Source organism: Benincasa hispida, chromosome 11 (assembly GCF_027475165.1).
Source record: "Benincasa hispida cultivar pf3 chromosome 11, pf3_genome.v1.1, whole genome shotgun sequence".
NCBI lineage: Eukaryota > Viridiplantae > Streptophyta > Magnoliopsida > Cucurbitales > Cucurbitaceae > Benincasa > Benincasa hispida.
This window is the reverse complement of record NC_143488.1, coordinates 18,004,786-18,029,177: the sequence shown is the minus strand read 5'-3', so window position 1 is coordinate 18,029,177 and position 24,392 is coordinate 18,004,786. Positions and strand designations below refer to the sequence as shown.

The 24,392-nt window shown below is 38.1% G+C and overlaps 1 protein-coding gene across 1 annotated transcript; it reads right to left on the bottom strand.

Moving 5' to 3' along the window:
* Positions 1–13,563: 13,563 nt before the first annotated feature.
* On the bottom strand, positions 13,564–13,968 carry LOC150032452 (uncharacterized). The gene has a single exon (XM_090306913.1). It carries the CDS (start codon positions 13,966–13,968, stop codon positions 13,564–13,566), a length of 405 nt encoding a protein of 134 aa, XP_090163039.1.
* Positions 13,969–24,392: the final 10,424 nt, after the last annotated feature.

The window sequence follows — 24,392 nt, the reverse complement described above, 5'->3', positions numbered from 1 at the left end:
TTTCCAGGAACTAAATACTTGATAAAAAGAACTGTCGTGATTAGTAGCACCAGAATCAAATATCCAGGTAGAATCATCATTCTCTACCAAATACGTCTCCAAGATCAATAAATCACATTTACTGTCTTTAGACTTCTTCCTTTTCTGGAGAGTAGTGGGATCAGTATCAGAACCTAAATAAGCTCCAAGTTTCATTTCAGAGAACACTTCTCGTCGATGAACTTTACCAGATTCAACAACACTTACTTTCTCTAATTGGAGGTTATCTTGGGAATTGACACTACTGGTTTCTTTGCCATCCATCCTTTATGCTCGAAAAGTGAGAACTGACGTTTAAACAATTCTTGCAAGGAGTCCATGATCTCATGTGCAATGACCATATTCTCAACTCTTTTGGCCAAAGCATTAGGTATGCTGGCCAAAATGTGAGTCAGGCCATTGAATTAGCCTTCATCCACACCTCATATGCATTATGAACACTTTGTGGTGCATCAAGGGTTAGGACTTGAGATGACAAACTCGAGGTTGTTTACCACGAAATATGTTTTAACAGACTCTTTCCATTATATGTAATCGGTCAAACTAGAGGCAACTAACGGAAAATCATACATGTTGCTGAAAAAATAAACACATTAACCTACATTATGTTTTAGCAAATACTAGTTGAAAAAACATCCAATACGGTTTAACAAAACTGAAATAAACTTCGTGTGACATCTAGTTTCGCAATTACGCTTCAAAGGTTTAGGAAAAAAGCCACCGAAGAGTGGGAAGAGTGGTCAATTTATCCCTCCTTTAAATTGAGACATTCTCAACCAATTATTAATACTAAAACAACTCTTGCTCCTGTAACGACTAGCCATCGTTGATTTGGTCAAGAAATCGTTAACTTGCTTAACAATTTTTTGTAAGTGTGACCCGTCATTTTGAGCCCTAGAGTTCCGCCCCAAGCAGTCAATCTGAAGGGAAAAAAATTGATCGAGGCAAAAAATAAAGTGACATTATCCATTTCTGAAGTTCACCTTGATATTGACCAACTGCACAAAACTCATTCGAAAAGGGACGCTCCCAAGGCGCCATGAGGGAGTGTAAGAAAATCTCACCGTGCGAACCAATGAAGAAGACCACAGAACATGTTGACACACACCCTTCACCTACTTACTATAAATACTCTTTCCGTCCACCTTGATATTGACTCATGCAAACACCATCCGAAGAGGGATGCTCCTACGGCACCATGAGGCCAAGCATGAATCTCACGACATGAACATTCAGGGAGAAACATGAATGGAATCATTGACATATCATATATATCTCTTCCTCCCACTAAGTATTTTATAACCTAGGGTTTAGTTTACGTAGAAAAAATACGGCCAAATATTTTAACAAAGTGACTTTTTTGGTTTGCCCAAAAGGAACTCTTACTTTGGAAGTTTGAACACTTTTGATCATCATTCATTACTCTTTAACGAAGTCTTTGATCAACTATCGCATACTTGCAGAAAATTTATCTAATTCACCTTTCCAGGTAGGTTCCCAGGTAGGGGTATTCCGTCTCGGTCAGCTTAAGTAACCCAACCTGGAATACCCCTCATAGATAGATTTAATACAAATTTAATCTTTTATGCCAATCAATTTAATCCTATTAAACCAAATCAAAAGATTAAACTTAGGCATCTAATCTCATTAGAAGCCTGAACTTAGGTCTATCTCAATCCAATTTTAAAACACTTTTAAAACATGAGTTCATCTAAGTCCGCATGCAACTCTTTCTTATTGATTTTAGTTCTAATTTCCATTATAAGGCTTATAATAGGAGACAACTAAAACCAACACAATGGGAAGCTACACATATAAGGCATTCATAATGCTTATAAATTAGCCTAAGTGTCATGCTCCATGCATTGTTCATTCATTGCTACTTTTATATAACACTTATACAACCAAGCAATAAATCAAGCATACATGCTTCCATATATCCTTATACTATAACTCTTATAATATAAAGATGATGCATGAATATGCTTACTGCATGCATAAATATAACTCTTATATTTCATGATGCATAGGTATGCTTTCTTATAATTTCATCATGCCAGAAACTATATTATAACACTTATAATATATGATGCATGAATAATTGCATAACCTAAGGTGGGTTTTAAATCTATATGTCATACACTATGGCATATAAACCAACATACATCCCATTTACATTAAATAAAAGTTGATGAACCGGGATAATTAGCCTCAAATCCTCAAAAGCCAAATCTAACTATTACAAAGAATAATAAGTCTCCGGTTCAAATAGGCAAACCGGCTTTTGAACCGTCCGGGTGAAGGAACGCATCTCCTTGATTGTGTACCAAACCTTGTGATTGCCTACACGAGAGAGTAAACACTTTACTCAATCGTTTACCAACGCTGTGTGAGCATAAACGATCGTTTAGAAACGATCATGTACCTTTGACTATGCGATGAAGCATGAAGGCATGTGATCGTGCAGTGTGCAATGTACAACGCAAGCCCTAAACGATCATGTAAATGAAAATGATGCGGTGAAGCATAATCATCTAAACGACCGTGCAGAAAGCGCCAAGGTATCATATACTGGGTGATCGTGTAGTCAGTAACTATGCGATGAAGCATGCTAACTACACGATTGTTTAGTGCGCGCGACTTTAATTAAACGATAAGCATCAAATGCTCTACACGACCGTTTACCTCCAGCATCCACGTGGTCGAGCAACTAATGCTACGCGATAGAATAAGCGTTTTACCCCATCGTTTAACATCGTTTAGTAAATACTACATGATCGGGCAGAACTTTTCTACACAATTGTTTAGCCAAATCTCAACGATTGGTTACCTTAGGCTACACGATACGACCAACCCTTAGTCTTCTTCCTCGATGAGAACCATATCTCCATGGTTCAAAACTTCATCAGACTCAACAACTTCAAACACTTTGAATTACAGACTCGATTGCTTGTTAATTATGCCCAAAAATGCAGGGGCTATTACAAATTAACACTTTGTAATAATAAAGAAAGCTTTAAACAGAGGCAACCATCCCGTAAACATTCATCACCACATCCACAAATGCAATTAACACTTAAATACAATGCAAAAAACCTTAAAACCCACCACGACTATAAAAGAAGTTCAAAACAGAAGTGAAATTTGGAATAACAGAACAACCTGGCTCTGATACCAATTGAAGGAAATCAAACATGAGGAATTCCATGAGCAGCAGAAGGGAATGTTTCAAATTACATTCGAGTGAACACAATCAATTACAGTCTAAGAACAGAAACTAACAGGTCATGCACAACAAGAAATTACAGCATGCTAAGATAGAATTTAAGGCATAGAGTATACATACCTTTGAAGAAACATTCTTCAAGAATCCCTCGAATAGTCTCCTACGCGTCCAACAACAGCAACGCTCGAATCAACGACTGAAACAACACAACCAATAGCACGAAAACAACGAACACGATCTCCATAAACCCAACGAACAGAGTGAGGACACCACCACAATGGTTAGCTTGGTATTTTCGTGTGAGAATCCAGGAGTTGTAGGCTCTGTATGATCTTGGCTTGAAGAAGAGATTGGAGGACCACAATTAAGTAGACGATCGAGTAAGTGGGAGATATGACACTGTCTATCGTATAGATGATGTGCTCGATCATTTAGTAAATGGCAACCTATCATATAGACTATGCCACTCGATTATTTAGCTATAATCAGCTGAATGACTATCGCATAGTCAAAGTTGCATGATCGTTTAGTCTCTGTCAGTTATCGCTTAGTGAAACTCTTTCACTTGATAGCTTTTCTCCGTGAGTTCTTTCTGAATGAGACAACTCTTAATTTTAGGAAAACATTTTTCTTTTATCTCACGGTTACCATAAAACCACCAATAACCTTCCACTCAATCGGTCATTAGAGAAAAAGAAATTAATTAACATGTAATTAATATATTATAAATAAATATGATAACCAACTTACCATGTTATATTTATAACCTATAGTTTTAATATTTCATCTTATGAAACATACAAACCATACTTCTTTTTCTATTTTATGGTACATAATGTAAATCATATTTACATGACTATATAACAAGTAAATCCTTTGGATGTAAAAAGTATCAATAATCCTCCACTTGATATATCTCATATATCACACCAATTATATCATATATAATTGAATTTTCTCTTGTTAATTTGAACACTTTAAATTAACCCCAAGAACTGATTCTCAACTTGAATCCATTGAGCTACCAAGGGGACCTTATGAACCTGTAGCTTGAAGCTCCAACAATACGTGAATAACTGGCTAAACTCTTTAGTCATGGGATCCACCATCCGTTAACTGTCGGGCACTGCACTAAAGACTAACAGTTGTACTCTTCTCACTATAGATATATTTCTGTGTCCATATCAACCAATCAATAGTACAATAACCCTTCACTGGTCGTTCATGAGTATAGCTAGGCCAATTTATCGTTTTCCCCCTGTAGTTATATCTAACTCCTGACATACCACTGATCCCTCTAATGAACAATAAGTCATAGTCCTACTATGACTAGGTCCTCTCTTCCAAAGAGATAATGTGGTCACTATGTTCAAGACCCGAAATCAGCCCTTAAGGGAGCAATCTATCTACCTACCCCTGCTTCGAGGAAGGAGTGAATTCCATCTTGTGTAACTGAGTTCCCAGCTCCCCAATCAGACAAATCCCCAAAAAGGTAGGCTTGTTAAGTTGACAGTCTTGCCACTCTCACCCATATTAATCAAAGAACCATCCTCATAGGCAAGAGTTCCCAAAACATTTAAGATTAAGGTCATGTAACCTATGGTCGTTTAAGTGAGATGTATGTCTCAAGTATCAACGACGTTATATAAATAGACTAATTATTTCATGGTTCGGTCTTATACAAACTCTTTGTATAGGATACCCCCGCTCACATGTCTCCACATGAATGGTCAAGATCAGACCATCTGTAGTAGTTCACAACACTTGTAAACCTCTACAAAGCGGGTCGTATCCATAGTGTTACCAGGATATGGTATCCCTCATATATCCTTATACTACAGACCTTTTAGGTTATTACCTAAGGCATGATCTGTAACGACCCGACCCCCTAGGACATAAGTTAGGCCGTTACTAAAATACATGCATGCATGGCACTTAAAATGCCACTTCTTTATGTAGAAATAAATGCTAAATAGATAAGGGAGTTCAAAAGTCCTTTATTAAATGAAAACGTTAAAAACAAGAATAGGGTACCCATAGATCATAAAGGTTAATAAATAAATATAAAAACAATTCTTACTAACAAGTTTCAAACATCAAATCTAACATTAAGAGAAACATGAAAAGAACTCTAAATCTCATAATGCGGAAGCGTAAAAACTAGTCCTAATGGCTCGATCACGAATTCCGTTTGTCCATCACTAGTGCATCTCTACCCTTACCTGAAACAACAACATGAGAAAGAATGAGTATAAAATACTCAGTAAGTAACCTCACTACTGAGGTCAGACTAGGCATCTATGTCCTCTAGATACCTCTGGCATATATACACATGAAACAAGAAGAAGACTGAGTCCTATCCTACTGTAGTTAAGTATGCCCACTACCTCTGGTAAATCCCGAAGGAGACACAAATTGGTGAATCCCGAAGGAGACATGAACTGGTGAATCCCGAAGGAGACACAAACTGGTGAATCCCGAAGGAGACACGAACTGGTGAATCCCAAAGGAAACACGAACTGGTGAATCCCGAAGGAAACACGAACTGGTGAATCCCAAAGGAAACACAAACTGGTGAATCACAAAGGAAACACAAACTGGTGAATCCCGAAGGAAACACAAACTGGTGAATCCCGAGAAACACAAAATCTAATGGAACATCTAACTAATCAGTAAGGACATTCACACAGTCTTAACATCAAAATCATCACCGTATGAATCTATGACATACATATAATCCTCAATACCATGGCTCTACCACATACACATTTACCTCAATAGCATGGTTCTACAACATACATGCATACCTCAACATCATAGTTCTACAACATACATGTATACCTCAACATCATCAGATCAGATACAATCATATGGAAGCACATACCATCTCATACTAGCATTCGATTGTCTATGTGCATATTTAAATAATTCAGATCTCGTGCCAGAACATACTTTGATTCAAATCATACTATAAATTTATCATGCTAACATTTTGCCATAACATACATTTATCATGCTAGCATACAACTAAAGCCTGGACCGTGGGCAGTTCCAGTAGTAAGATTACTTACCTTAATCGAAAATCCACAGATAAAATCAGACAACCAAAAGATGACAGCGGTTTAAAGTAACGGCCCTAACATACGAATACAACCATTAAATTTCAGTCCAAGAATAATTTCGAAACCTTAGATTCAATCCAAAATACCCAAAAGCTTACCTAAAGAACTTGATCAACAACTACTCCCAAGATTTCGACTGTAAAATCTCCTTCTAACAGATTTTAAATCCCAATGGATGATGACTTGGAACCTTAAAGATACAAGAGTTAAGTCAAAATTAATTCAGTAATCAAAGTGTGCCCACAAACCAACAACAAGGACCATAACTCTTACCAAAACTCTTGCCGAACAATCTCGAATACACTGGACAGACGCTTCTGTAATTTTCCAAGCTTAAATCTAAAATCAAAATATTGCGACTAATTTACTCTTTATTCCAACTTAGTGGGCATCCAAAATTCCTTCAAAAAACCCAACCACAAAATAGATCTTACCAAATTCTAGATTCCGGCGAAAACCCACATGGCAGTGGCCGACTAGTGAAAACCGATGGACACCAGTAGATTTAAGAAGCGGATGACGGCTGGACTGATAGTGTGACGAACGGTCAGCGGCAAAACTAGACGAATCGAGCGACGCGAGGGTCTATGGGGCTGGACAGAAGAGTGGCGCGGGGCTGCAAACGACGACTCCTCCGGTTGGGGCTCGAAGCAGGCGGCAGCGACTCAGACGGCTCCTCTGTCTGGGTGAGCGATGCGACTCAGATGGACGGACAAAGGAGGGTAAAGGGGAGTCGCATGGCGTGGTTTGTGGTGGCCGAAGGGAGAAACGGTAGAGCAAAGCACGATTGGAGTTTGGGCAGTGAGAGAGGCGATAGAAAGGATAAAACGAGGGGGGGCGTTCCTTTTTACGTGAGGGAGAAGGAGAAAGTTTGGTTTTTAAAAAAGATAATAATAATAATAATAATAATAATAATAATTATTATTATTATAATAACTAAAAAGGAAATAGTATAATTATATTTAATTCATTTCTTTATTTCACTTTATACTATTTAATTCCTTTCCTTTTCAAAAGAAAATTAATTCCTACCATAAATTTTCAAATTGAATTTCAAAATTGAATAATTTTCACGCCGACATTTAAATTCCCACACTTAAATTTGAAGTCCAAAATTCCAAAAATTCCCTCTAACTAATGACAATTACTGAAATTCCAAATAATAGAGTTACTGAAATTACATTATTACTAAAAAAAATGTGCAGGGTATTACATGATCCACTTGTATATCTCATATACATGCTTAAGTTTACATAAAATAATCATGGATCTTTGTTTATTGGATATGAGTAAATGCAAATAAAATAACTTTTATTTTATTAATAATAATGTGTACAAAGTTTACAAACTACGAGACTCCAGGAGAATTAGGACACCAATCCTAACACCTACATGCTCTTAGATGCAATTAGGTCCTCAGTGGCCATAAAGAACTAGAAACACATGCATTAAGATTCAGGATTCAATTATGTTGATTAAGTGTCAAGAAATCCATGTTCAAATAATCAATTTGTTCCTTAAATCTAGATTAAACGTGCGATTTAAAGATTTAAGACGAGCCTATAAACCCTATGTCTGCATATCTAATATGTGCTACAAGGGTAAATTCGAAGCATGGACGATACAAGGATGCATGTGAGCTTGAATCTAACTAGCAAAGACATGAATTCATGATAGGGACGTCAATCCACACATAAAAGTAAATCTAAATTAAAAAAGATTTAAGAAAAACATAATTCTCGATTAAAGCATAAAAATTGAACTGAAAACTCATAAATTCAAAGAATGCTTAATCCAAGAACTAATTGAAAGATTACCTCATTAATACATAGACAAATCAATGGTATACTATCCAATACAAATTCATTATCTGAAAATAAATCTAACCTAATGATACTGAAAACATAAAGAAAAAGGAGAAAGTCAAGGCCTCTCCTCGGCCTCCATGGAAGAACAAGGTTTTTTTTAATGTTTTTGGGCCTTCTCAGAATATCCTTTTGACCTAGCAAAGAGGGATATTTAAAGAAAATCTCAGGGCAGCATTGCAACATTTGGAATAGCATTGTGACGCTCACTCGCGCGTGCCCCCCATGCTTGTCCATCAAATATCATAACGTTGCAACACTGAGGGTTTTGTCCTCAGGCGTTGGGCTAAAGCGTTGCGTGGCGTTGTGACACTGACATTATAAAAAATCTGGAGCGTTGCAACGCTCCCCTGCACTCCAAGCGTCAGGTTAGGAGTATTTTGGTCTTTTTGATCCCTTTGAAGCCCGGATGCTCAAATCTACTCCAAGTTGCTTCAAATTAACCCTGATCAGCTCCAAATCCCTACCTTTTTGTTGCTCGTTACCTAAAAAATAGGAAATAAACACATAAAATTCACTAACGAGCCCAAATTAAGCTAGGAATATTAGCTTTTTCAGAGCTAAATGCATCCATCTTTTCCAAAACACTTAGTGGGATGAAAAATATGTATATGATATGTCGTTTCTCCATCTACGCTCTACCTAAAAGTTCACAAGGTGAGATTCATGCTCGACCTCCTGGTGCCCTAGGTGCATCCTCCCTTAGGAAGGTATTTGCATGGGTGAATATGAAGATGAATGGAGAAACTGTTTATAATAAGTGGGAGAAGGACTGTGTCAACACATCCCGTGGTCTTCTTCATTGGTTTGAAACGCCAATTCCATGCTCGGCCTCATAGCGTCCTGGGAGCATCCCTCTTAGGAAGGTGTTTGTATGGGAAAGAGACGTATCAAACTCCATAAATGGATAAGATCGTTATAATAAATTGATCTAATCATGTTCTTCCCTAAGATAGACTAGTTGGGGTGAGGTTATAGGGTTGAACATGAAGAGTTACACTTACGATGAAGCATATTAATGAAGTTAATGATTTATTGACCAAATGAATGGTAATTAAATATTATATGAATCAGGAGTCATTCTGGGATAATATTTGATTAAGAGTATCTTACTTCAGTGATAAGGAATAATTGTACATCCTGAGATGGCATTTATTCCAATTCACTAAATAATCATTACAAAATAAATAACATTGGGTTCATTATTAGTTTTAGTTAAACTTATGGGATTAAAATTAAAAATGAATTTTTACACAAGTGTCTAATATAAGTAATTTGTTTTGACTTAACATGTCTATCTCAATCGTTACTTTTCTTGGTGTCGAAAAATTAATTGGAGAAAATTATACAACTTGGAAAAACACGATGAATACGATTTTGGTTGTGGATGACCTCAAATTCGTTCTCTCGGGGAATTGTTCTTCAGCACCTAGCACAACACATCACGAAGTGTTCATGATGCTTATGAGAGGTTGACCAAGGTCAGGCATAGGTCTAAATTTTGGAAGGCTTATCTGAAGTCCTGATAAAAAAAACATGAGACCATCATCACAGCACGCTAGATCATGGAATCATTGTATGACATGTTTGGAAAACCATCCTCATAAGCCATGCATGTTACTCTTAGGTGCATCTTCATTGTGCGGATGGCTGAAGGATCGTCTGTTAGGGAACATGTCCTTAACATGATGAACCATTTCAATATTACTAAGATGAATGGAAGTCTCATAAATGAGCTCAGTCAGGTGAGCTTTATCATGCATTCGCTATCGAACATATTTCTGCAATTCCGTAGCAATTGTGTTATGAATAAAATTGACTACAAACTCATCATTCTCTTTAACGAGCTACAGATTTTTTAGTCTTTAATGAAAGCCAAAAGAAATAATGGGGAGGAAAATACAGATTTTTTAGCCTCCCTCATCATCTAGTGTGAAGAAGTGGAAAAAGAAGAAGGTTGAAAAGAGGAATAAAGCCACCACTACTATTGCTACCCAAAAGGAAAATAAGGTCAAAGTTGCAAAAGAAACCTATTTTCATTACAACCAAGATGGGCATTGGAAAAGTAATTACCCAAAATATTTGGCTGAGAAAAGAAGGTAAATATGATTCACTGGTTCTGGAAATGTGTTTGGTGGAAAATGATAACAATACCTAGATACTTCATTCATGAGCCACTAACAACGTTTGTATTTCTTTGCAAGAAACTTGTTCCTAGAAACAACTGGCAGTAGGGAGATGACTCTACAGGTTGGAATAGGAGAGATTGTCTGGGTGATTGCAGTTGGGAGTTTGAAGTTGTTTTTAAAATCAAAGTATATGTTATTAGACAACATTTACTATGTTCCTAATTTTAAAAGGAACTTGACTTCAGTTTCATGTTTGTTAGAACACCCTTTTAATGTTTCTTTTATTCGGGATAAAGCGTTTATCTCGAAAAATGTTATTGACTTTTGTTATGCAACAAACGAAAACAACTTATATGTACTAAGGTCTTCAGTATCTAAATGTTGCACAATATCGAAATGTTCAATAGTGCAACCTGAAGCGTTGTGAATATGATGAAATAATGATGTATATTGCGATAGTGGTGTATGAATTGCACATGCAAGTTTTCCTAGTAAAATCCAAGTATAAATCCTACTAGGTTGCCTAGTAAGCTCGGCATCGAATACAGTGACTATGAAAACAATATGCGACAATAAATTCTGATTCCCTTACGGTAACAATCAAAACAATAAGTTGGTTGGTCTAAGCCTTTATTCTTGTCTATGCAATGATGAATGACACACACATACACAAGGCGACCACATACTATCATATCCTATTTCTAGGGTGCATGCGATGCATGTTAGCAAACATAACTTATCTCTAAGTTTCTATCTCTTGCTTATGCAGTTCTTAATCTGACTTTCTCAAGCCTAGATTCTAATCTAACTCTCTCCACTCTAGGTTCTTTCTTTAGACTACTCTCTAAAATATCTCTAAAGGGGTGACGGACGCATACATAAGACAAGATGCTTGCATAAAATGAAGATCTTAGGTCATGCTAGCTAAGTTCTTCTCAATCCATTTGGAAGTTTAGTTACTTATTCATAATGTAAAGAGAGTTAACAAATGTAGAGATGAAAATTCCATTTTACAAATAAAATCAGAATACAGAATGACAATGGAAAGTAGGGATAGTGAGGCTGGTAGCAATGTCTTGCTTCCCGAGGCTTTTACACTGTGTTTTTTCTATTCTGTCTAAAAGAATGTTCTTGCTTTCGCAAGAGTCGGCCCTATCTCCATTCTCAAAGCTTCCTGGCACTCTCTCGAGCTAACCAAGAATGATCTTTTGGCATCTTCTCTTTTCACTCGAGTCCACCTTCCAAGTATAAAAATTACAGACTACGACTATCTATTATCTCTATGTATATGGTGAAAAAGAACTACAAAATTCTAAACTACTGAACTTCTTTAACGAAGGTGGCCTTTGGTATTTATAGAGTTTCAGGGTGAAGAGCTTTTCTCTCAAATGATTGCACTAATGGGATGTCATTAAATTTCTATCTGATGCACCGATTAATTGTCACTTAAAAGTTGAGTGTACTTGCTACAGTGTGTCGTTAACGGCTTGTCAACTAAATTCGGATTCGACCGTCATCAGCTTTCTGTCCCATCATGATTTATTAAGCTTTCACCTTGATGCGCCATCTTTATGCGGCCACCTTCTTGAGCAGATCTTCGCAAACGCATATGATCGCATAGCTTTGCGGTCGCAATCTTCTAATGCGCTTGGATGCTCAATTCCTTGGATCGTAATTCTGCCTTGCTCCAACGCATTTTCCTACACAAAATACGTAAATTAGCTGCTTTAATGCAATGAGCACATGCAATCGCAATGTTCTCAACTTAATGATTTTGGACACGATAAATATTTTTACTATCGAAATCCTACATTGTTTAATATCTTTGCGTTATAATAACGTGCATTTCTGCCAGTTTTCACACTCCCAAATTTAAAACAATCCTTGTCCTCAAGCATAAACTAAATATTTTCTCTAGAGAGTCCGCCGCCTTCTACTTACCTAGACTTCTCGAGGTGCCTTATTCAAATCCTATGAACCAAAATCTTCTTAATTTCTATCCAAGTCTCTTCTTAAAATATTTCTAAAATTTAGGAACCGCAAGTTTAACCTTAAAAAAGACTTTACTTGTTTTCCAGAACATCGCATGATTTATTTCACAATTTTTTTTTAACTGGGGTGTTTCCAAATGATATTTATCCTTGCGTAGTTTAGATATTCTTTCTATGACCTTGCGCTGATCCAACTGCCTAGACTTCATTTTGGCTTGACCCCACTGGTGTCATGCGAACATCCAACTATAAGCAAAACACTCTTTCTCAATCCAAACTCATTCCCATTTGGCAGCGGAGTTGCGTTCATTTTATATATGCGTTGATCATGATGCCTACCTTCGTTTTGGCTTGTCCCCTCGGGTGTCATGCAGACATCCAACTACGAGTAGGATCCGATCGCAATGTTATGATTTTTTTTTAGATGTCTAAACGTAGCAAAGTTGAAAATAAATACCGCACCCCCAAATTTAAAAGCAACAATATCCTCATTGCTGAAAGACTGAAAGAATTCATGCGATGCTCTTAGGAGGTTTCGTAAAAGTCAGTTTGAAATCTAGTGGACCACTAACTTCTAGAAATATTTCATGAATTGACTGTCCTAAAATTATGTTTATTTTAGTACATGCGATGAGAAATAGAGGCAGCGTTTCATCATTGAAACCATAATTGGCATAGAAAAAAAATGCAGTGACTTACTAAAGTAATCAATATTTAATGATTGTGCCAACTAAAGAGGATGCAACGATAAAATTATCAAAGTTAAAAATGAGATGCGAGAGTGCAAAATTTGGAATAAACAAAGTCAATGAAAGATACAACCCCCAAATTTTCTCTGTCACCTGCATCATTTGTGATCGCATCCTTCTTTGTGGCGAGCTGATTTCTTTTATTGCAGTGGCTGACTGAACTAGTCTCCTTTTTTGGTTATTGTGTAGTTCCCCCGCAATCCTTCATCACGATTGTTGCAAAAAAAAAAACATCGAGAGGGTCAAAAATATAAAAGACAGAGTTAACAAAATTTTTCTCCCTTTTTTTTTAGATAAGGAGTAAAAAGGATATAGAAATGATAACAGATATAAAAAGGTAGATTCGAGTTCATGAACTGAAGATTTCAAAGGATACTTCAAAAAGATTGTGTCCCTGGTGAATTTGAATCGCATGATTGTGCAGGGAATACCCACTTCTTCTTTAGTCGGAATTCCTCAAGTCCACGGAGGATTTCTCGCGATGCAAGTTTTCTCCATGATATATTTTGACTCTTTTCCTGTTGACTTTGAATGCGTTGGTCCCATCCTCATTGGATAACTCAACCGCTCCATATGGGAATACCTCTTTGATTATAAAAGGACCAGACCATCGTGATTTTAATTTACCGGGAAAAAGTCTTAGCCGAGAATTGTACAACAAAACCTTCTGTCCGACATAGAGATTCTTCTCAGATAATTGTTTGTCATGCCAACGTTTTGCGTGCTCCTTGTAGATTTTGGCATTCTCATATGCTTTAGTTCTCCATTCATCAAGCACGACCAACTGAAGTTTCTTTGCCTCCCCTGTGGCCTTTAAATCAAAATTGAGCTTTTTCACAACCCACATTGCTTTATGCTCCAACTCAAGCGGTAAGTGGCATGTCTTTCCAAACACCAACGCATTAGGGGACATGCCTATAGGTGTCTTATAGGCGATTCTATATGCCTACAAATCATCGTCCAGCTTCATTACCCAATCTTTGTGTGAAGGCTTCACCACCTTCTCTAATATCAGCTTGATTTCCCTATTGGACATTTCAACTTGACCATTTGTTTGTGGATGGTATGCGGTGGCTACCTTATGGAGAATATTATACTTGACCAGCAATTTGTTGATGATGTTAATAATAAAGTGACAGCCTTCATCACTTATTATGGCACGTGGAGTGCCAAAATGAGGGAAAATATTTTTTCTCAAGAACTTGGAGACTACCGCCGCATCGCTTGCGACGCACGATACTGTTTCTACCCATTTGGAAACGTAATTAACAACCAATAGAATGTATTGTGACCATTTGATGGTGGAAATGGTCCCATGAAGTCTATACCTCACACGTCGAATAGTTCCGATTCTAAGATGATATTCATGGGCATCGCATTCTTCCATGAAATGTTTCCCGTGCATTGGCACCGGTCGTATTTCATTGCATAGTCTCTTGCCTCCTTGAATAAAGTTGGCCAAAAATATCTAAGAGTTCCATGAGCGTGTTCGGATCGCTCTGATCTCACAATGACCGAAATACAAATATATACATTCAACACATATAGTTATGCAAACAAATCTTAATTAACGGCATGCTATGAACAAGATAAAAAATAAGGGAGAGAGTTCCCTATTGGACACTCCAACGCAGCAGAAAACCTCCACGAGATCTACCAACGCCCATAAAAAATGTCGACTGCAGCAGCACAAACAACGCAAACACGAACGTTGTGGGGACGACACCACCACTAAAGAGCACCGGGTATTCTCGGAGTGAAAACCCAAAGGGTGGGTTTTTGTGAATGTGGTAGAGGAAGGAGGAAACACAAATCGTGTAGGCGATAAACAAGTGGAAGGGAAGAAAACGCAATCACATAGCATAAATGTTTATCGTTTAGGAGGAGCTACACGATCATGTAGGATTTACTGAACGATCATTTAAGAGAAGGTACACGATCGTTTAGTAAAACTGACACACTATACTATCGTTTAGAGAAGCTATGCAATCGTGTAGGCGATAGTGTGCGATCATTCAGGCGCGAGGTTAACGATCGCTTAGGCGGAGAGTGTTATCGTATAGGCTCTCGAAAAAACTTAAGCGATCTCTTAGAATTCCCCCAACGCGCGCCTTCACAAAATCTTTGGACGATTGAACAACGGGCGGTGGAAAATGAAAATATTTTTCATTTTAATTCATTGGTTACAATAACCGACGTTGCCCCATTAACCCACGTACGAACGTAAATTTTGGGTTAATTATCATATAATTAACCAACTAATTAATTAATAAATATAATCAAATTATATTTTTATCCTATAGTTTGATATCACATATCTACTATAGTATTTTCTCCTCTACTTGATATAAATCATATTTATATCTAATTACTTCCAAAATAATGTATCTCATTCATTTGTCAATTATATCATATATAATTAACCTGTTCAATTATATCATATATAATCGAACTTCCTCTTGTCAATTTGAACATTTTAAATTAACCCAAATACTGGTTCTCGACTTTATCCAAGCTACCCAAGGGACCTAATGGACCTGTGGCTCGAAGCTCCAACGGTTCGTGAATAGCTGAGTAAACTCTTTAGACACGAGATCCACCATCTGTTAACTGTCAGGCATTCCACTAAAGACCAACAGCTGAACTCTTCTTACCACAGATATATTTCTGTGTCCATCGAATATAACCAATCATGAGTATAATGACTCTTCACAAATGCTCGTAAGTACAGTTGGGCCAAATTGCCGTTATGCCCCTGTAGTTATATCTCACTTCTTAAGTACCATTGATTCCCTAATAAACAATACAACATAGTAAAACTATGTGTGAACACCTCTCGGGCCAAGAGAAGGTGTATGGCGCCACATCGTTCAAGCCCCAGAATCAGCTTTTAAGGGAGCCATCTATCTATTTACCTCTGCCTCGGGGAAGGAGTGAATTCCATCTTGTGTAGCTGAGTTCCCAGCTCCCAAATCAGACGAATCACCTAAATGGTAGGTTTAAATCGGTGAACTGGCCCCTCGCACCCATACAAATCAAAAGACCGCCCTCAATGGCAGGAGTTCCCAACTCACTCAGGATTGAGGTCATATTACCTATGGTCATCCTAGAGAAGTGAAGTCTCTGTCATGAACAGTGTTATATAACGAGACGTTAACACTTCGTGGTCATGTCTTATACAAACTCTTTGTATAGGACGGTCCCGCTCACATGTCCCCAACACGAATGATCAAGATCAGATCATCTGTGACAAGTCACAATACTTGTGACCATTCCACAAAGCGGGTCACATCCGTAGCATTACCAGGATAAGGTTTCCCTCATATATCCATATACTACAGACCATTTTGGTTATCTCTCAAGACATGATCCGCTTGTATGTCACCACATATATGCTTGAGTCACATACAGATAACCAGGGATTTTATGTTTATTGGTTTATGGTAAAACAAATAAAACAAGCAACTGAGCAAAAATCCAAGATGTGAAGTAAATATCATATATTAACACAAGCATTCGTACAAACTGTTTACAAACTACAGGACACGAGACTTTAGGGCATCAACCCCAACAATCTCCCACTTGTCCTAAAGCGAAGTGGGGTGTACCAAAAAAACAAACTTAGTACAAAATAATAAACTAGGGCATAAAAGCTCAGTACAATAAAATCTCCCACTTGCCCTAGTCCAACTGCGGACAATCCTGTAGACCCATGCTCCGTAGGTGACCCTCAAACATTGTAGTCGTGAGAACCTTCGTAAACGGGTCAGTAACATTAAAATGGCCTGGGTTAGACTGATCTGTCCTATCTCCTCAACCTTCTGAGGCATCTTAGGACACATATCCTTAGACAAAGTGATTCATGCCTGAACGGCTATAGGCCTCTCTTGGAGTCCTGCATTGAGTACTTGAACAACATCTTGTCAATGTATGATGGTTGAGACAGTGCTAGCACTTTGTTCTTACGATCTCGAAAGATCTGTGTACCTAGAACAAACTGAGCCACTCCCAAATCTTTCATTTGGAATTGGGTCGCTAGCTAGTTCTTAACTGCAGTCAGTAGAACTACATCATTCCCAATGAGTAGGATATCGCCTACGTATAACACTAAGAAGACTACTGAAGCGTTGATGATCTTCTTGTAAACACAAGGTTCACCAACGTTGCCATCCCAGTCAACATCCTCCATTGCCTTTGTATAAGACAACAGATCCTCAACGTCGCCATCTACTACCATAGCAAGGATTTCCGTGAAACCCAGATAGCGAACGGATGTGTTCGCAACCCTCCCACTACGTTGAGGTTCCCTCAACTCTTGAGGTGGAACTGACCTACTGGATGAACTCCCATTAACAACTCTTGTTGATGTAGCAGACTCTTCAATAACTCTTGTTAAAGTTTCAGTAGTTTCATTGGAAAGCTCATGCAACACGACTTTGCTTCGTCGACTATGCTCCCTTATATGATCATCCTCCAGGAAAGTAACGTTTGTTGAAGTAAATACCCTATTTTTCGTCGGATCATAAAAATAACCCCCTTGTGTACCTTTGGGGTAGCCTACAAAGAGGCATAACCTCAATCGTGGTTCCAACTTCTTGGAATTTGCCTCAAGCACATGTGCAGGGCAACCTCAATTGCGGAAGTGACGTAAACTAGCTTTACGCCTGTTCCACAACTCTAGAGGTGTTCTTGCAACACTCTTGGAGGGAACACAGTTGAGTATGTATACCACAACCTCCACTGTGAAACCCTAAAACGAGTCTGGTAAGGAAGCGTAACTCATCATCGAGCGAACCATGTCTAACAAGGTTCTATTTCTCCTCTCCGCTACACCATTCTGCTGAGGTGTACCTAGCGCTGAGAGTTGGGAAATGATTCCATGTTCTATCAAATAGTCCTGGGATGCCGAGTCCAAAATCTCTCCACCTCGATCCGATCGAAGTGTTTTAATCCGTCTATCTAATGCATTTTCAACTTCACTCTTGAACTTTTTGAACTTTTCAAAGAATTAAGACTTTCGTTGCATAAGATAAACATACCCGTACCTGGAGTAATCATCAGTAAAACTAATAAAATAATCATAGCCACCTCGGGTCAACACATTCATAGAACCACAAAGGTTAGAATGTACTAACTCAAAACGTTCCTTAGCTCTATAACCTTTTCCAATAAAAGGTTGTTTAATCATCTTACCCTCAAGGCAAGATTCGCACACAGGTAAAGAATTTTCTTCTAACTCACTTAAAATTCCATTCTTCACTAATATCTCAATCCTATTGAGATTGATGTGCCCTAAATGTAGATGCCAAAGTTGGGCATTTTCTTTTGGAGAAATTCGTCGACGTTTTGATTGAGTTACGGCAGTTCTGAAGATTTCAGTATTATGGAGGGAATTAATGGCTAACGACCTTAGCATATATATAAATTCGATTCCAGATTTGCTGTGCAAATAAAAACACCATATTTATAAATAAACGCTTTATCCACATTAAAAGAGATAGTATATTTACATTGCAATAAACACTTTACAGAAATGAGATTCCTCTTTAGTTCAGGAATAGTATATACATTATTTAAAACAAGAAACCTATTCTGTAAAGCTAACTGGAGTCCTCCCACTGCCATAGCTGAGACGACGTGCCCGTTTCCTACTCGCATCGTCATCTGACCAGCCACCAACTGTCGCCAAGATTTAATCCCTTAAAAAAGAGAACAAACATGGTTAGTAGCGCCTGGATCAATTATCCAGGCAGAATCATCATTCTCCACTATACAAGTTTCAAGCACAAGTAAATCATATTTACCTTTATCTGCCTTGGCCTTAGCCTTGGTTGCTTCCTTCTCTTTCAGATGCCGAGGATAGTTCTTCTTCCAGTGTCTATCTTGGTTGCAGTGGAAACACTTTCCTTTAGCAACCTGTGGACGCCTCCTTGGGACGACAAGCGTTGGGTTAGCAGGTGCCTTCCCTTTACCCTTACCATCCTTCTTCTTCTTCCCCTTTGCAGAGTTAAAAATAGAATGTACAGACTTCGTTCCTGAGGTCGAACCTCTATGGAACGTCCTAGAGGATGAAGCAACATTTGCCTCACCCTTCTTCTTGTCCTTACTCTTCAGTAAAGATTGGTATGTCTGCAACTCGTTGAAGGGAGCTGTAAGGTTGTATTTCACTTTGTTAAGAATCACATTGCTAACAAAGTGCAGGAAGCTCTCCGGCAAAGAATGCGGGATTATGCTAACCTGGCTGCCCTCATCGATGGTAGACCCATTCAACTCCGCCACATTAAAGTGGACAATCATGTTAAGCACGTGTTCACGAACAAAGGTGCCTTCTTCCATTTCTGAGTTGAATATGTATTTAAGAGCCTCATGCATAAGTTGTTCAGACGGTTGTCCAAACATCCCCCGTAGGGACTCTATGATCTCCCACGTTGAGACCATAGGGTCATGTTTCTTGGCCAAGACTTCAGAAAGACTTGCCAAGATGTAGGATCGGGTTTTCTCATTCGCCCTTGTCCATCACTCGTATGCCTCCCTAACATTTCGAGCGGAATTCGGAGCTAGAATAGGACAAACCTCTGTGAGAGCAAACATGAGATCCTCGATGATTAGTATCGTCGTGATCATACGTTTTCATGTTGCAAAATTATCGCCAATAAGTTTCTCGATGCTTAACAAAGCCAACGTGGTTGTTGCCATTTTGAAAAAGTTGCTGAAAATACGAACAAAACTTTATTAGATTTTGCTAAACCCTTTTTAAACCAATCAGTTTTGCAAAACAGTTTCAAGTACCTTAAGTTATAGACTTCTATTTTGCAATGATGCCCCAGTGAGGCAGGACAAACGCCACTGGTGGGGTGATCAGTTGTTCTGTTGCTGGGATGAGACATTCTCAACTATTAAGCAGAACCAACTTTTGAAACTGAACCTAACAACCACCATTTTTCGGTCCAGAATCGTTAACCTTTAACTATTCTACATAAGTGTAACCCCTCGCTTTCGGTGCCAGAGTCCTGCTTTAATGAGCCCATCGTAGGGAAGAAGCAGATTAGGACAAGAGACTAAGTTACCTTATCCTCTTTCAGGAGATCAATAGAAACGCGTAAAACTTCCATCCTTTAGGGGGACACTCTCAGGGTGCCTCGAGGCGATGCACAGTAACTTTATTCAACCTAACGAGGGAGACCGAGGGATATGTTGCCGCACTTACGGCTCCCACTTATATGAACACTCTCTCCATCCACATTGATATTAACCTACCCAAACACCATCTGTTGGGGGGGACACGCCAAAGGTACCGCGAGGCCGAGGGTAGATCTCACGGTGTGGACTATTTAGGAGAAACGTGAAAGGTTTAAGTGAAGCATCTTATGCCCCAAGTACCTCCCACAGAATGTTCTACCTAGAGGTTCATTAACCTAGACAATCCGGCTACTTATTTTAGTCTAAGTCATCTTTTTAAACTCTATTCAAAAACAATGTTTGTCTATGAAATATGAACAATTTGAAGTAGTCACATTTAAACACTTTAATGGACTATCCTTAACTTGCATGCATGCATCAAATATATCTAATTCACCTTTCTAGGTAAGTTCCCAGGTAGGGGTGTTACGTTTCCATCAACTTAAATACTCCAGCCTAGACAGAACCCGCCTTAGACAAAAGGTCCCTTACAGATAGATTCGCTACACTTTAAACTTTTATTAGCCAATTTAATCCTACTAAATTGATTAAAATATTAAAGTCTTAGGGTATCTAATCGTATTAGAACCATGATCTTAGGTCTATGTGATCCAAGTTTTAAACACTTTAAAACCATGAATTAAGCCTAAGTGAGCATGCATGTCTTTCTTATTTCTTTTAGTTCTAATTTCTCTTTAATTTTTAAAAATAAATAACTAAAATTATGGCGCACAATGAGGCGTTTATAACATTTATATAAATAACCTATGTTTCATGCTTCATGCAATGTCCGGTCATTACTATATATAACTTTTATATAACACGTAAAAACCTAGCAAACATGCTATCATTCACCCTTATACTATAACAATTATAATATAAAGATGATGCATGTCAATGCTTTTTATGCATGCATAAATATAACTCTTATATTATATGATGCATGAGTATGCTCTTATATAATTAAAATCATGCTTCTCTAAATTATAACAATTAAAATAAAAAGATGATGCATGACCATTGCATAACCTAAAGTAGTTTTTACTATATGTGCATACCATATGACATATAAAAAACATACATTGCATGTAATATATAAAGGATTAATGGACTGGGATGAGCCTTTACAAAAACCGGAATGAAAAAATCCTATCTATTACATTTTTCATCGAGCAAACCGGTTCACAGGCGAACCGGGTCTTGAACTGCCAGGAGGTCTTCATCGTGTAGCAAACGCTAGTAGGTAGATGATCGTGCAGCGCGCACTAAATGATAAGAGCATAAGTAAACAATCACGTAGACGATGACGAGGCTACGAAGCCTGATCGTCTATGCAATCATGTAGTGCGACGACAAGTAAACGATTTACCTTGCGTTACTAAGCGAACATTTAATCAGTTATTAAGCGATGAAGCTTGCTGACCTAAATGATCGTCTAGCACATGCGCATTAAACGATACGCGAGCGTCTCATCATTTAAACGATGCGTCAACCAGGTAAATGATTTATCTTGCGATACTAAGCGATCATTTAGTTAGTTACTAAGCGATGAAGCTTGCTGACCTAAACGACTGTCTAGTGCGCGCGCATTAAACGATACTCAGTGATCGCCTATCCGATCGTCAAAACGATACGATCAAATCTTGATCGCATACCCCATCGTTTAAACAATGCGTTCAACAGCGATTGCGTACTCCTTCATCTTTATGATGTGATCCAACAACGGCTGCATAGAACATCTTCTACACGATGCGCTCAACACTAGATCGCCTCCTTCGAAGAACTGCAACGCTTGCCCAGATCGCGTACCACTCTTATGCAACACTTGCACAGATCTGCTTCTTCGACGAACGACTCAAAACTTTAAAAAAAACTTTGAATACAGACTCGATAACGATTATTAATGCCAAAAAACGCAGGAGCTTTTACAAACAACCACAAATGTAAAAGGATTTAAATCAAACTAAGGCTAATCATCCTAAAAATATCCATTAATTCGGCACATCTACAGCAAATTTAACCATTAAATCAGTGTAGAAATGCACCCACCATGAATGTATCTTATTTCATTCCAACAGATGAAATCGGAGTATCAGAACTTGGCTGTGATACCAATTGAAGGATCTCATATCTAAGACTTCCATGAGCGTGTTCGGATCGCTCTGATCTCACAGTGAATAAAATACAAATATATACATTCAATACATACAGTTATTCAAACAAATCTTAATTAACGGCATGCTACGAACAAGATAAACAATAAGGGAGAGAGTTCCCTATTGGACACTCCAATGGAGCGGAAAACCTCCACGAGATCTACCAACGCCCAGCAAAAATGTCGACTATAGCAGAATGAACAACGTAAACACGAATGCCGTGGGGACGACACCACCACTAAAGAGCCCCGGGTATTCTCGGAGTGAAAACCCAAAGGATAGGTTTTGGTGAATTTGGTAGAGGAAGGAGGAAACACGAATCGTATAGCCGATAAGCAAGTGGAAGGGAAGAAAACGCAATCGCATAGTAGAAATGCTTATCATTTAGGAGGAGTTACACGATCGTTTAAGATTTATTGAACGATCATTTAGGAAAAGGTACACGTTTGTTTAGTAAAACCGACACAATATACTATCATTTAGAAAAGCTATGCGATCGTGTAGGCGATAGTGTGTGATCGTTTAGGCGCGAGGACGATTGCTTAGACAGAGAGTGTTATCGTACAGGCTCTTGAAAAAACTTAAGCGATCTCTTAGAATTCTACCAACGTGCACCTTTACGAAATCTTTGGACAATTGAACGATGGGTGGTGGAAAATGAAAACATTTTTCATTTTAATTCATTGGTTACAATAACCAACGTTGCCTTACTAACCCACGTTCAAACGTGAATTTTGGGTTAATTTTCATATAATTAACCAACTAATTAATTAATAAATATACTCATATTATATTTTTATCCTATGGTTTGATATCACATATCTACTATAGTATTTTCTCCTCTACTTGATATAAATCATATTTATATCTAATTACCTCCAGAATAATGTATCTTATTCATTTGCCAATTATATCATATATAATTAACCTGTTCAATTATATCATATATAATTGAACTTCCTCTTATCAATTTGAACATTTCAAATTAACCTAAATACTGGTTCTCAACTTTATCCAAGCTATCCAGGGGACCTAATGGACCTGTGGCTCAAAGCTCCAACGGTTCGTGAATAGCTGACTAAACTCTTTAGCCACGAGATCCACCATCCATTAACTGTCATGTACTCCACTAAAAACCAACAGCTGAACTCTTCTTACCACAAATATATTTCTGTGTCCATCGAATATAACCAATCATGAGTACGATGACCCTTCACAGATGCTCGAAAGTACAGCTAGGCCAAATTACCATTATGTCCCTGTAGTTACATGTCACTCCTTAAGTACCATTGATTCCTCTAATGAACAATACAACATAGTAAAACTATGTGTGAACACCTCTCGGGCCAAGAGAAGGTGAGTGGCGCCACATCTTTCAAACCCCAGAATCAGCCCTTAAGGGAGCCATCTATCTACTTACCTCTGCCTCGGGGAAGAAGTGAATTCTATCTTGTGTAGCTGAATTCCATCTTGAGCAGGGTATTGTGAAACTTCTAGGGTCGTGTATTTTCAATGGAATTATGGTTTTTGATCTTTTCGTTAATGCCACGGATGCGAACTTACCTGTGCTTCTTTTCTTCGTCACCATGTCCTTCAAAAACTTCTCATAATTTGGCATTTGTTCAATCGCTTCAGTGAAAGGGTTGTTGATATGTAATTGTTTCAGCATGTCCATAAAGCAATGATATTGCACTTCATCATTTTTCTTCTTCTTAAGTCTCTGGAGGAATGGTGGCAGTTGTATTTTCACGGTTCCCTGCTCTATCGGCTTAGAAGTGGACGCAATATCTGGTTCCATTGACTCTTATTCTTTTGGTTCTTCTTGAGTCAACGGGATTTGTGGTTCCATCGTAACTGGAGCAGTCCTACTCGGCTCCTTCTTCTCCTCTGCTACTGTCTTTCTGCTTCACAAAGTCACAACTTGATATTGCTCCTT